General features: G+C 44.8%; 1 protein-coding gene across 1 annotated transcript in view; it reads left to right on the top strand.

Annotated features, from left to right (window-relative positions):
• Positions 1 to 15,794, top strand: part of LOC146175270 (uncharacterized) — a 303,458-nt gene that overhangs the window by 194,217 nt on the left and 93,447 nt on the right. Inside the window, exons 6-7 of the mRNA XM_084584704.1 lie at positions 10,897 to 11,064; positions 12,467 to 12,611. Of these exons, the coding sequence (XP_084440830.1) occupies positions 10,897 to 11,064; positions 12,467 to 12,611 (313 nt within the window). The remainder of the gene's footprint in view (positions 1 to 10,896; positions 11,065 to 12,466; positions 12,612 to 15,794) is intronic.

Consider the following 15,794-nt stretch of genomic DNA (forward strand, 5'->3'; position numbering starts at 1 on the left):
CCGTCGTTGTGTGCAGAACGGGCAACTTGGTCTGCCTGGTCTGCCTGGTGGTTTCCCTCAATACCGCAAGGTCCAGGTAGCCACTGGAAAATTATATCATGACCTTTTGATGTAGCGTCGTGGTATAGCACGCGGATCTCTGCAGTTAGTTGTCCATGTGATCCACGACGAAGCGAAGCTTGAACGCCTTGAAGCGCTGCTTTCGAGTCCGTAAAAATGGACCAGACACCTGGAAGTTCCTGGCCGATGTATTCAATAGCTGCACGTAAGGCAGCCAGTTCCGCACCAGTTGAAGAGGTGGGGTACGTCGTCTTGATCCTCAGCACGATGGACCTCGACGGTATCACTACGGACCCCGCGGAGCTTGTTGAAGCAACTGAGCCATCGGTGTAGACGTGTTCACGATTATTGCGCATAGATACAGGTGAGCCAACGTCATATGCTTCAAGGCAGGCAATGGTACACCCGTTTTCTTTTTTACTCCCGGAATAGATAGGTAAACTTTCGGTTCATGTAGGCTCCATATGGGTAAACTCGGTCTTGAAGCTGGAGTGAACTGTGAAGGAAGGTAGGTGCGATGAGCTGCTATGGTTTTGGCAAATGCAGTATGTGGTCTAATGGTTGGGATAGTTGCCAGGTGGTGACGGGAAACCCGGGTGAGGTGTCGTATATGTGTCCTCATGGTTTCAACAGCAATATATGTAGCTACGGGATGCTCGCGGGAGAGAAGAACAGTTGCTGCCGTTGAGGCGCATTTTGGCAGTCCAAGGCAGATGCGGAGAGCTTGTGCTTGCACGAATTGGAGGATCTCGATGTTCGTCTTCCTAATATTATTGAATATTGGAAAGCTGTACCGCATGTAACCCAGGAAAAGCGAACGGTATAGTTGCAGCATAGAGTGCACTGACGCGCCCCAGGATTTGTCTCCTAGAAAGGAGAGAACATGGGCAATCGCCGTCAGTCTTTTCTTCGTACCACTGATATGTGGACTCCACGAGAGGTTCCTATCAATGACGATTCCAAGGAAGCGATGACTCTTTTCATAAGGAATAGTTTTACCATTTATGCATACTGCGTATTGTGACAGTAATTTTCGTGTGGAGGCCACCACAGAACACTTCTCTGTTGAGATAGTAAGACCCTGTACACGAAGATATGACGTCACAATCGATGCCGCTTTTTGTAGTCTTGCACGAACTTGGGGTCGAGTCACGCTTGAGGCCCAAATGCAAATATCATCCGCATATATGGAGGTCTGAGCTGACTGAGGCAGCAGGTCGACTAGGCCGATGAGCACGAGATTGAATAGAATGAGGCTCAGTACCCCACCCTGCGGAACTCCGCGAGAGGTTCTATGTGAGGTTGTTCGTCCGTCCTCTGTCTGGATGAACAGTGACCTGTCTGACAAATAACTGTGTATCCAGCTATAAGTTCGTCCTCCGATATCAGCAGTTTCCAGTGCATCTAGGATGGCTTCATGCGTTACATTGTCGTAGGCACCTTTAATGTCTAACAACAATGCCGCAGTCAATCTTTTCAGATTCTTTTGGACATTGGCTGACGTAACCAGGTCTACGACATTATCTATAGAGGAGCGGCCGCGTCGAAACCCAGACATGAAATCTGGATATTTTTCGTGTCGTTCCAGTACCACTCAATGCGTGTTAATAGCATCCTTTCCATTACTTTACCGACGCAGCTGGAGAGCGCAATGGGGTGGTACGAATTAATATAGAGCGGTGATTTTCCGGGTTTTAGAAGTGGAATGATACGACTTATCTTCCATTCACTAGGAACTTTGCCGTCACTCCATGACCTGTTGTATGTCGGCAAGAGAGCCTGTCGAGCCTCTTGGCCTAGATTGGCAAGCGCAGAGTATGTCACACCATCTGGCCCTGGCGAGGATCACCTTTTACAACAAGCGAGAGCAGCGTCAAGTTCTTCCAGTGTGAACAGTAGATCCATCCGTGAATCCCTCGATGGGGGAACATCACTACACTGCTGTGGCGCGAGTGTGTTTGAAGGTCCTGTTATTCTTGCGCAGAATTCTTCGGCTACGTCGACCTCACTGCATCTCTGGTGAAGCGCGATTGATTTGAAAGGGTGTCGTTGTTGGGGTGATGTACGAAGGCCGCGAATGACAGTCCAGATACGTGACAATGACTTCCGTGGGTCGAGAGTTTCACAAAATGTCCTCCAGCGGTTCGACTCCAGGGATTGAATTTTGCGCTGGATCTTTTTCTGTATGCGCCTTGCGTATGTGAGGTCTAGGCGAGAGTTTGTGCGCCGGTATCTACGTTCCGCCCTTCGCCGAAGCGATCGACAGTCGTTGTAGTTCAAAGTCAAAATCTGTGTAGTTTGCGACAGGGTTAAAGGTACAGGTTGTACTCTCCATAGCGTCCTTGTTCGAGACTTGTGGACAAGTCTCGGGTGCAAGTATCTTCCATAATAGTTTTAAAAAGTGTCCAATCAATACGCCGCATACGTGTCGCTGTGAGAGATGTCGAATGGCCGGTAATGTTGAGGTAGGTTGGGATATGGTCGCTGCCATGAGTTTCTATATCTGTAAACCACGGGACATGTTTTGTAAGGCAATGTGAAACGAAAGTAAAGTCCAAGCAGCTGCTGTAATTAACACCTCTAATATAGGTCGGCGTTCCATCGTTAAGGCAGAGTAGACCATTATCAGAGGCGAAGGACACAAGCTTTCTGCCTTTAGAGTTCATCCGAACGCCTCCCCAAACGGGGTGATGAGCATTAAAGTCACCTGTGATTATCCATGGTCCAGAAGTAATGGCTATAAGATCACTTAATCTGTCATCGTCGAAGTGACTTGATGGTGTCAGGTATGCAGCCACTAGCGTAAATGTCAGGGCGCGACACTTCACGGTCAAACACACATACTGGTTGTCATTGTTCGGGGAACAGAGTGGAGCACATATGTTAGTTCACGTCGTACGTAGACGACGACTTTGCTAGGTCTGTTGAGTGTTGGCGAAGGAAATGCCTCGTAACCGGAAATTCGCAAAGTATTTGGTAGATTCGGCTCGCAAATAACAAGAACAGTGAACTTATTTTCGTAGACATAGCGTCGAATATCTGAAATCTTGGACTGTAGTCCACGGGCATTCCACTGAAAGATGAATGCTTGCTTGACCTTTTTGTGAAAAGGTAATCCCGAGAAAGCCATGGTGCTGTCTACTGTAAAGCTGCAAGAACCGGTTGCAATGCGTCCAGTACTTACAAGGCGCTGTACGCTGCTGGCGTGTGCATGTTCGAAAGCAGGATTCGCATAGCGCTCATCAGAGACTTAAGCATGACAATCACTTGCTTATCTTGACCGCAGTCTGAAACTTGCCCTTGGGATGGCTCAGTTGGACGGTCGGAGTGTAACAAGGTCTCTGGACGAGTGGGCTTACTTGGATTCGGTAGCGGTGGCTAAGACGTTTCTGGGGCTCCAAGTATCGCGTTACCAAGGTGAGGGATGTTGTGGGTGGCTGTGGTTGTTGGTGGGCAAGCCACAGTAGCGCTGGAGATCTGCTCTTCAGAGGTGGTTACCTTCTTTGACAATCTTTTTCGATGTGAACGACGTCGTCGCACCTTAGCAGTGGCTTCCTTGTGTGTAGAATTGTCTCGAACCATCTGTCGGAGTACTGCCCGCTCAGCCTTTAGCCGAGGGCAGTCCCTCGAAGAAGCGTCGTGGGGGCCATGGCAGTTGGCGCCCTTAAAGGAAATCTCTTGGCAAGCGTCACCGCTGTGTGCCTCGGAGCATCTTGGGCACACAATGGAGTATTTGCAGACGCTGCTGACGTGACCGATCCTCATGCATTTCCTGCATTGTAGCGGTTTTGGTACGAAGGGTCGGACTGGGTGTCGAAGTGCCCGACCTTGACGTGCGATGGAATGCAGTCACCCTGGAATGTGAGTTTGATGCAGGGAGACTTTCCAAGGCGCTGAATTCGAATTATTGCAGTGATGTTAGTCGTAGGCCTGATTAGCATGGGTAAATCAGCGTCACTGATTTCGACGTCCACGTTGTAGATTACGCCAGCCCTGGTCCCGCTCTCTTGCACATCAAGAGGACGGACGTTAATGCTGCCGAGTTTATTGATTTTACCCAAACTGTCTACTGCGCTTCGGTCCGTAACATCAATTGCAATGATGTTTTTGTTGGGGTTTATCCTCACGTCCTTAACTCGTCCTGGTACGAGGCTGTCAAGATATATTGATGGGACTTGCCTGTTAAGGAGGTTCAGGTTGTCCATAGGTTGTTGTGGCACAAATACGGCAGTATGCACCACTGCACGACGCTCCTTGATGACCGTTGCCGAGCATGACGATGACGACTCGGAGGACTGTCTTCGCAATTTGCGCTTGGCCTTCTTGCTGACAACTTGCACGAATCCGTCATCGTCGGACCGAGGATTCATTGCTTGTTGCCGAGAACTCATCACTTCCTGCCGAGGAGACATGTTTGTCCAGGCTGCTCGAGTCGCTCATCTGGTACACCCGCTTTCTTTGGGTTTTTGCAAAGAAGAAAGGTTTTTGCAAAGATGATTGATGTGATTTCCCAACTCAAGTTAGATGAAAAGTATACTCCTAATGTTTTATGCTCTTCAGCAATGTCAATCACCTGTCTTTTAAACTATAACACATAATCGTGGTGCAAGCGTTTATTTTTTGCCCGAAAAGTGATTGCTTTAGTTTTCGCTGCATTTAATTTAGGTCGATTTAAGCGGCACCAAACTGATAATTTATCTAGAGTAGCGTTACATTTCGTTAAGAAATTATTTAAGTGTGGGCCAGAGGCAAGCAGTGTAGTGTCGTCAGCGTATATTATAAACTGAACTGTGCTATCTATTTTGATAATATCGCTAATGAATAAATTGAACAACAAGGGTTCCAGCACACTACATTGCCGTACACCGAAGCGGAAAGGTAGAAACTCAGAAGTTGCATTATGGAGGGTTACAGATTGTGTTATAAAAGTGAGATAACACTCCAGTAATGATAGCGGCGTTCAGCCTATCCCACATGACCATAACTTATTGATTAGAATATTATGGTCTAAACAATCAAACGCCTTGCAAAATCGATGAAAATGCTTACGGTGAAAAAATTATTTTCAATATTTTGCATTATTTTTTCTCTAAGTGGTAGCAATGCGGTCTATGTTGACCTACCAGCTCTAAAGCCAAACTGTGATTCACTTAAATTATGTTTGCTCTTATGAAACCTCATTATACTATGTAGATAAGCTTTTATAGTGCTTTCAAAAAGACCGGAAGTACACAGCGCGGAACAAGACGCAGCACAAGAAAACGAAGGTAGACAGGACAGAGCGCTGAACTGACAACTTTTATTTGAAAAGAAAGAAGGTGACCCGTATTTAAGCGGTGCCTATCATAACACGTGATCAATTCAGGGAGAAAAACCCTGCTAAAATACCTTTCTTGAAGAAAGAATTGGCCAAAGACAGCTAAAATGTTAAGAGGGATAAGCTCTGATAAATAATTTGCTACATGAAAGTTATCTCCAGTGCTGATAACCAGAAAAAAGAGAGGAACATTTAAAATGTTTTTAAATGTTCATCTCTTTTTTCTGGTTATCAGCACTGGAGATAACTTTCATGTAGCAAATTATTTATCAGAGCTTATCCCTCTTAACATTTTAGCTGTCTTTGGCCAATTCTTTCTTCAAGAAAGGTATTTTAGCAGAGTTTTTCTCCCTGAATTGATCACGTGTTATGATAGGCACCGCTTAAATACGGGTCACCTTCTTTTTTTTCAAATAAAAGTTGTCAGTTCAGCGCTCTGTCCTGTCTACCTTCGTTTTCTTGTGCTGCGTCTTGTTCCGCGCTGTGTTCCCAAATATGGATTTGAACCAACTAGCCCAACAGCAAGTTTTGCGGAAGTACAGAAATTGCTCTATAGTTTGAAGCTAAGTTGCGTTCACCACCCTTGCAAATTACCGAAACTCTAGCCAATTTCATACCAGCGGGAAAAATTCCAGACTCAAGCTCCAAGTTATAAATATAAGTGAGCACAGATGAAAGTAAGTCAGCGACGTGTTTTGCTGTTTTAATCTGTATATTATCGATGTCCAAAGCCTTGGTATTCTTTAAGCTCAGGAATATAAACTTCAATTTCATCTGTTGGCTCTAAAAATATGCATTCCGTTATTTGAGTCAAGCTCAAATTCGCATTGCTGGAACAAGGAACGAAAGTATTTACAAAGTGGTTATTGAAATAATTTGCAAGTGATTTGCCCTTTATTTCGAGACCATTTAAGTTTATTGCCTTAGCAGTGAGGTTTCTCTTTTGACGGCCTAAGACGTCATTTATCATTCTCCAGGCAATGTTATTGGGCTGTCGAGTAGTGTCAGTAAACTGACATTCGTAGTATGCAGCTTTTGCCCTGCGAAGTTCCGAGTTTAGTTTATTGCTTAACTGTTTGAAGTACCTCAGAGTGTTTTCTGAGCGCGTGCGCAAAAACAAATGATAGAATCTATTTTTATATATTATCATTTTTAGATCTTCATGAATAATCCAAGGCTTTTTATCTTTTTAGAGCGCATTACTGTTTCAAGCGGGAAATGCTTGATGTAAATATGTAAAAACTGCGCAATAAAAGCAGCATACGCATCATTCGCTATTTCCTTGCACATACCAGATGACCTGTTGTAAGATGACATATCTGAAGGCTTCTAAAGCGCAATCTGTAATGCGTCGTACGCTTCGAGGCTTCCTTTCGATAGGTGACAAATATAGGACAATTGTCACTCACATGAGAAGCCACTGTTCCGGCACTGTAGACATCAGTTTCAATATTGGTTATGAAAAGATCCAGTGCAGTCGAAATAGGACATATTACTCTAGTTCAGGTTTCGATTAAATTTACATACCCAGACGAGAGCAACCGCATAGGGAAGTCACGAACAACATTGCTTTGTAACGAAAAATTAATATTGAAATTGCCGCAACAAATGAAGCGACATTTCTCTTTAGAAGTATATTCTAATAACTCCTCGAAAAAAAACATAAACTGTGCAACATCGCCAGTGAAGGGGGCCGGTACAGTACAGAGAAAATTTTATTACCAGCTCGTGACGTCAGTCTCTCGTAATATGCAGTTATCATGGTAAAATCTGGTAGGATATAGCATTGTTTGCGGGAAGCGACGTAAAGGCACCGGCACGTTTACTCATACGGTTAAGAAAGAAAGTTTCATATCCGGGCAGTACGGGGAAAAGTAAGCGCAAAGAAAGACAAACACAAGAGAAGAGACAGGACAATGCCCCTACGATCATGAACCAACTAGCCCAGCAAAAAGTTTCTTTAATATCCGGGCAGCTCTAGCATTCTGCACCACCCATCTTGGTACCACGTTTCCGTCAATATTACAACAGTAAACTTGAAAGGAAATTGATTCAAAAGAATAGCTATCTCATCTTCTTTGCTGCAAGCCGAGCGGACGTCATGATGAAAGGCTGATTCGGAGAACAGATTTTTAAGGTTGATTGTGTGCGCTAAGGAAAACTGGTGGCAATTCATCTTTTCGCTATATATGCAAATGCCGGGAAAAAACAAAACAAAAAGAAATCTCAAGCGGTAGTTACGGAGCTGCTTTCCTGGCTCACAGCGTCGGTGTCATTGACAGGCTCTGCGGAGATCTTGCCTAGATCAGCTTCACTGGCTATCAGTATGACAGCCGGCTTTTCAGTCTGCCTCATATAGATCTTGCCGTTATATGACCATGCAGATTTCCAACCATGCTCATACTTTTTCTGGGTAGCCAGACCAAGCAGTTTCTTTTGAGCAGGACACTTTTTTTTTGTACGCAATCTTGCCATAAGGCATATTATAGAAACTCGTGTAAGTGGTTTTCCGTGAGGAACCGGAGCAGGCTCCCGCTCTTAGCGTTGTCGGTGAGCCATTTAGAAAAGTCCTCTTCCCTTGGGGTTAGTCCCACTTCGCGCAGAATCTGTGTCCTTGATGCCCTTGTCCCTGCAGTCCATAGCAGATCTTGCCGCTGTATGACCATGCAGATTTCCAGCCATGCTCACACTTTTTCTTGGTAGCCAGACCAAGCAGTTTCGTTTGAGCAGGACACAAGTGTACACGGGGGCTGGATCGTCAAGTTGTTTGTCAGATGCATTTTCCTTGCCTTTCGAAGTGTCACGTTTTGCTTGGCACCGAAACTGCACGACGATGCTTGGTTTACTAGTCATTTTTGTGGCTACACGATGGCAGGCTCGTCCCAATCTCCGAAACTATTTCGACAGTCGACTCATTATCATGCTTAATCTCAATATTGGCCCTTCTAGAATACTGTTCAGCGCTAACAAGCCGCCTTTCGGTGTCCATGATCCGACTTTCCAAATCATGATGTTTCTTGCAAAGTACTTGACGGCCACCTACAAGCTCCTTGGTAAAGTAAAAAGCAGTTTATATGTATTCTTTACTGCTAAAACGCAAAAAAAAAAGCCTTTCCGCTTCGTGTGATTATCTCGGAAAAAGGTACTTGGCAGAAATGTTTAGCGCTTTTTTTTTTTTTTTTGCAAGAGCAGCTGGCGATGCTAGAAATCAATGACCCATTTTTGGTCAAGAATTTCACACAGGTTATTGAATGGTTACGTTGTATAGAGAACAAGAAGGTGTCTGCGTTTTCAATTGACATCAAAGATTTGTATTACTCATTACCACAAGACGTCTTATTACTGTGTGTAGAACGACATGTTTGGTGCTATTTGTTTTCAGAATAACTGGTGTAACTGGAGACACGTTTTTAGAATTACTCAGTGCATACTTGAAATCAACTTTAGCCGACCTGGGACAACGGTGCCTACCTGCAAAAGCGCGGAAATTGTATTTGATCATGCATTGCTCTTGTACTTAAGGGATCGTTTTCTCGCCATGCGTGATAGAAATCTTGCTGAGTGTCTTGCAGGGAGCAACGATTTAAACGTGTTTAGAGGGTAACAAACTGGATTCCAAGGGAAGGAAAGCGTAGCAGGGGGCGGCAGAAAGTTAGGTGGGCGGATGAGATTAAGAAGTTCGCAGGGGTCAAGTGGATGCAGCTAGCACGGAACCGGGTTAAGTGGAGAGATATGGGAGAGGCCTTCGCCCTGCAGTGGGTATAATCAGGCTGATGATGATGATGATGATGATATTCATGGACGAATTTTTAATCATCATTGATGATGCCAAGCAGAACTTTACACTTTGTGCTTAAAATCTATGTTTTTTGGCGAAACATGTCTCCAATAATTCTGAGGCATTGAATGCCTCATCACCGATCGCCCTTTAAACATGCTGAATCTTTCTCCTTGCTATCACGAGTTGCCACCAATGCTCCGGATCTTATTATTGCATCAATTTCTTGCAGGGAAATCGGAACGTCCCAATTCACTACAGCTAAGTGTTTCGCGGCCTTCTTTTTTTTTAACACACTTTTTTTGCTACAAATAGAGATATCTGGCGGAGCAATGCTCGTCGTATTGCCTGCTGCAGCTAACACGCACTAATTAATAGACATTCGACTAAAAGTTTCTCATATGTAAACATTCAAGGAAGCGTCGCCCGATATCCGGCAATTCTGTGCATACTTCGACGGCGAGCGATGTTTTTCATTTCCCCTCGAGGATATGTAAAGACATTGCAAAGTCATTGCTTGCATTTTCGCGCTGAAGGTTCTTCTTCAGTCGCAAATAGACCGCAAGATCGGATGAGCTGTTGCGCGTGCGCTTGCTTCGATTAGTGGTAGCCTATATTGTGTACGTTTCCCTGCCTATTTAACGCGCTAGAAATGGCACTCTGACTGAGCTTCATCGATCAGCCCGGCTTGAGTTAAGAAGCGGAAATACTCCGTCTCATATCAGTTCCATAAATCCCGGTTCGAGTGCAACCGCACATGATCTGTCCGGTATTGAGAATACCGGACCGATGCGCCGGGTTTCAGATCCAGACCGGACAGGGATGTCCCGTGTGGATCTGGCCGCACTCAACGTATCGTCTGCATCAAACTGTGAGCTTCAAAACCGAATGATAGTAGTCTCTTACAGCTGTAGTATCGTGTGTACCATTATATTTTGTGTTTTGTGTTAGTTTGCTAATAAGGTTTGGTGGGTTAGTGTCTGTGTTGTGTAGGGCGTATTAAATATGCCTCCGGGTGTGTACAGCTGTCGCATGGCCATTTTTTACCCTAGCGCTCTCCTGAGATCCCTAATACTACCCCACTGCTTCTTACATTTCGAAATAAATTGAGGAAATTCAGACATATGCGCTTCATTTGTGTGTCGTCTTTCACTACTCTCTGTCTATCAAGTAGCGCAGTATTCCCCTGCAGACATATGACTGGAGGGACAAATCCACGTGTGTTTTTTTTCTGGCATGCAGTCAGTTACTAACGTCTCATAGGTGTTCCAAGACCAACGGAAACACCACTGTGTTCAAACGAAACGAACGTACTGGGTACACCGATGACGGTGAGCGCTCGGTTAACTAAAACAAATTCCACGACAGCCAATTTTGGTCACCTGTTTTCGCCACTGATGGTCCAAACGCGCCACGTTCAGATCAGAGCTCCTACGTTCGGCAAAACTGAGCAGCGTCGCTGTTAGTCCCGTTGTCGGGTAATAAAAAATGGCCCCAGGTCCTGCGTCTTTTCTTTTTTTTTTTCGAGACCCATTTTTGATTTTTTTTTTTTTTTCGGAATTCTCCTTGCTTGCAATAAAAACCAAGAGTGATTGGTAACTGCATATACAAGAATCTCCAAAATTATTTGCCCCAATATATCTCAAAAACAGTAAAATCTCTGCACTCAAACGTCGAATTAGGAATATCGTAGTCATCCATATTTTTTACAATTATGTATTCGTGGTGTTGCTGTTCGCAGGTGCTGTTCGCAGGTCGCCGAGCCGTAGGCGTTGAGTACGAACGCGGCGCCGACAAACATCAAGTGCGTGCCCGAAAGGAGGTCATCCTGTCCGCCGGCACTATCGGCTCCACACAGCTGCTGCTGCTTTCTGGCATCGGGCCCCACAAACAACTCGAGGAGTTCGGGGTATGACTGATTGGCGATGTCTGCGTTCTGTCGATGGCTGTCTGCAATTTGTTGCTGCGCACTTCCATCCCAGAATGCTTTCTGCTGACAAGAGCCCTTACATACGACACAATACGTCCTTACTGAGCTTACCCTTACCGGCCTCGGCGGCCGCTTTTCGATGGAGTCAAAAAGCAAGGCGCCCGTGTGCTGTTTGATGTCAGTGCGCGTTGAGGAACCCCAGGTGGTGAAAATTTTCGGAGTTCTCCACTACGGCGTCTCTCACAGCCTGATTTGCTTTGGGACGGTAAACCCCACTAACTAAACAAAACAAAACCTTACTGAGCGATTGTGATGGGTGTAGCAGTATTATCACTGACAACAACGTCATTTACCATCTTCGAGAATCCGACAACTCATACGTATACTTAGCGGTTCATACTTCGTGTTCCTTACAAAGCCATCGGCACATTGAAACGTCACTAATGACGCCATTCAACTCAGGTTCAAGTGAGTTCAATTTTCACATTCGATTTTTTTTTAAGCAAAACGCATTCGGGCCCTAAGCAACAGTATGAGAAAATGTGTCGTGATGCTTTTCTTTCCGAGATTATCGAAGACTGAAGTGATCTTGCTCGCTGTCATTTGTGATGTGGACACTATCAAGCCTACTCTATTATCTGCCTTTCTATAAACCTATCAGGTATAATGTAGTTTAATTTTAGTTACCGCTCCTTTCTGCACGTAATGACATCGCGCGCGGAAACTTGGTGAAATAAACACGGCAGCGGAGGTCATAAGGTACCATGGCAAATGAGGACTGACAGTAACATCTTAAAGTTGTGGCCCAAAGAAATCGCAATCAGCTTTATATTGGTAACGTGTAAAAGTATCATTAGCCGCTTCTTTATGTAAACATGGGTGCTTGCGGAATGTAAAAATTCAGGGTTGCGCCTGAGTCAGATTAGGGTCAATAATACAGAACCTTTTTCTTACTAATGCCGTTCAATCTACTTCAGAATTAGTTAAAAAAGGCAATTAGCCAAATAATATAATTGAATAATTAAGCAGTGATTTGATTGTCCTAAAGTTTAATGAAGCATAAACTATCGATTGACTAATTAGAGGAAATAATTATTTAATTCTATAAATAAGTATGGAATATTATAGTCATGCATTTTTGAATTTTTCTTTTATTATTACCGCTTATTGCGTATTTACTTAATCGCCTGCTATAATAATTACTGATTAATGACAGTTCGCGACGGTACGCATCCATCCACGCACTCTGCGAAAATATGAGAAATGCTTTCACATTAACTAAAAGTAACACTTAGGCGACGCTTCTTTTAGCTGTTATATTGTAGAAGATATTCCCTGTGCTGGCGCCATCGCGAGTCTTTCGTTCTGCTTCAACGCACAGATACCCGTGGTGGCGGACCTACCCGTGGGCGAGAACCTGCAGGACCACCTCTTTGTGGGTGGAATTGCAGCTACAACTAAGAAGAGCAGTGAAATCAAACTTAACAGCGCCTCCATCATAATCAACTACGCTTTCCGCAAAGAAGGTACGGACACTTTCTGGACATTTGCACTTCAAGTCAACCCTTGTCAAAGGTCACAAAATGAATGCTGAATTGGGCGCGTTGGTGCATTCGCATTTTAGGAAACGTAGCGCAAAGAAGACAAGGACAAAATGAGGGATACACACATGAGCGCTCGTGTGTGTATCCCTCATTTTGTCCATGTCTTCTTTGCGCTACATTTCCTAAAAAGTCACAAAATGAAAGTATCATTGCTGCAACTAAATTGCACACACACCAAATCTAGCTAGGTTATGTGCTTCGATGGGCAGGTATGTGGCGCATAAAATAACCAAGAGAAGGCAGGGTGGGTCGATCTTCTCCAATGCTGTCTTTTCATGTTGTTGTCTTTTTTGCGCGACATACCTTCCCATCATCCTGAAGCGTTGAAAAAGCCCTCAATTGGTGACAAAGGAGCAAGTTTCAGTGGCATGTGGCGAATGCCTGTTGCACAACCTCACCTGCCCTTGTATATAGCTAACGCATCTCCTTTTGGGAGAAGTTAACGTTACCTGATAGGATGATAGCAGTGAGCCCCAAAATGAAAGTGGCAGCGCCAGTCTTCGGACCTCAGGGAGTCGAGAGGTGGTCGCTGAGCAAGACACATGCGTGAAAAGCAAACTAACACTTTATTCTCTGATCTTACTGCCTGCGTGCTATGGGAAAAGCACTGGGTTCTATAGAAAACTCAAGCTCAAGTTCCGGCACACAAAGCCAGCGCCGCCCCTCCACCGGCGGCGAGCCGGCGGTAGCACTACTCGCGAGCATGCGCGCCCTTCCGTACGAGCGGGGAGTAGAAGGGGAGCGGCGCTAGGCGCTCTCTCTCTCTCTCTCTCTCTCTCTAAGTGGCTGCCATTTCACGAAAAAAAAATTATTCAGTAGGTTTTTGGTTAAGAATGTGGGTCTCCTTGTCTGCTACGCAGAATGAGATGAGAGCTGAACAGGCTAACGGTTCATTCTAGAATTGAAGCTGCCCAATTAATTGAAAATTAACTGTTGCTCACCAAAATGCATTTCTCCTGTGTACATAATAGATTCATTGTTTTTACCGATGCACTGCATTATACATCTTGATTGCTTTTCCAACTCGCTGGCGGAGAGGTCTAAACATTTGCTATTGCCTTTAAGGCACCACAGCTTCGTGTCGCAGTGAGGGTAAATTCCGGCTTTGCATCTTCTGTCTTGAAAGAAAAACTCTAACGTTTCATGGCATGATCATGCCTACTGTGAAAAGGTAAACGTGAGCTGGGAGTGACTTTTACCGCTCTCTCATATGTGCTGAGCAAATGTTAACCTGGTTAGCATTTCTGTCCAATAATCGGGGAGAGCATACAAAATGAAACAATAAAGCTCTAAAATTTGCTTTGGGGTCGCATATGCGAAACAATACTAATAGTAATATTTCGCATATGCATTCACTTTAATTATTTACGCATGTGTGTTCCGTGCACTATTTTGGCACCATCGACAATAAACAGTGCGTTTGCAGAGCCTATTGTGAGCCTGTTAAATCCGTACTCTCACACAACTCAAGTTCAAGCGTGGCCCGGGAAGTGAAATACATGACGGAGGCTTCTATATGCTAGCTTCCAGCCTATCTTAGCTTTCCAGAGCTTAAGAATTCCGCTGCCTCACGAACAATTCAGTGCATGATACTTCAATGGATGGAGAACGCACCTCTTGTAATGAGATTCTTTGAAATGTCCATTGCCGACAAGACCTTCATAGAGAAAGTATTGACATAACCAGCATCTCGTTAAATCAATTGCACGCTATGATTGAATCATAATTTACTATCTTGTTCTCCCCTATGTCGTTCTTATTTATTCTTTTCCCTCGTGTGTGAATTAGCTTAGCCATCATAAGTGTACAGCCTTCGTCAAACGTTTAGAGCCCAGAGGGTTTGCTTTTAATCCGTATATTATGACTTCTTTAATATTCGTGGAAGTCGGAGCCATTGGAGACGGTAAGACTAAAAAATCTTGCCTTCAGCAACTATGGAAACCTGGGAAGGCATTACGAGCCACATAGTATGGCTCAGAATTAGACACCCTGGACTCAATGTTTTTTACAAAGGCTGTACATATTGTTACGTACATGCCACCGAAGAGGATGACGATGGAAAATAGAGTGAGAGACGACAAAGCTGAAGCAACTGTTGGAGCTTGCCTGAACATTTGCTGTGTTCAGCTGTGCTGTGCTTTGAACACTTGCTCATGGGGACCAACTGAGCGCTCCTTAATACGGCTTTACGAGACTCTGTTTGTTGGCTACATCCGGTACAGTCTCCCAGTACTCTCTAGTATGAGCATTTCCTGCTTACGGACTTAAGAGAGCGTGCAAGCGCAGGCACTGGAAATATGCCTTGGACTGCCCAGATGCACCCGTAACAAAGGCACAATTGAAAAGGCACATGCTCGCCCGATATTCATATACTTGTCACACGAACCACTTCGTGTATATTTACGAGCACTTACTAGACACCGTTTTCATCCACTCAGCAAGATTCTGGATGTGCGGCCGGACTACAGTTTTACAACTGCACTCCGCTGCCATCAGTCGCAAGTACCGACAGGATATGCCCTCCCCTATCGTCCTGCCCAACCACCATGAACGATGGATAAACCTTTGGTGCACCTTCGTGTTACCGGAATACTGAAGAAATCAATGGTGCCACTTAGTGGGCTCAAACAACTAACTCTGGCGCACGTCTGGTCAGAATATCCTAATTATACGCTCGTGTACACCGATGGATCTGTGTCAGCACAGGCATCCGCTGCAGCTGTGAACATACCAGCTCAGAAAACGACACTACATTTCCTTTTGGGACATACTTCAACATCAACCGCTACTGAACTTGTAGCCATTCAGGAATCTATTCGCTACATATGTGGGGAGCCGCCTCAAAAATGGTGTATATTCACGGACTCAAAGACTATTGCAAATTTTGGATAACTTCTTACGCCACACTGCCTACAGTCCCTGGCACTAAACATTATGGAGCTCCTCCCATGTGCCCAGTTCCAAGGTCACAGGATCATGTTTCAATGGATCCCTGCCCACTGCGGGCCCTATGGGAATGAACAGGCCGATGTCGAAGCGAAAAGCGCACTCCGCAATGGCCTCCAAACAGCTGTGCCTTTTTCGAGAGCGGATACGACATGCCTT

Source organism: Amblyomma maculatum, chromosome 11 (assembly GCF_055883805.1).
Source record: "Amblyomma maculatum isolate TAMU_Amacu chromosome 11, ASM5588380v1, whole genome shotgun sequence".
Taxonomy (NCBI): Eukaryota; Metazoa; Arthropoda; class Arachnida; order Ixodida; family Ixodidae; genus Amblyomma; species Amblyomma maculatum.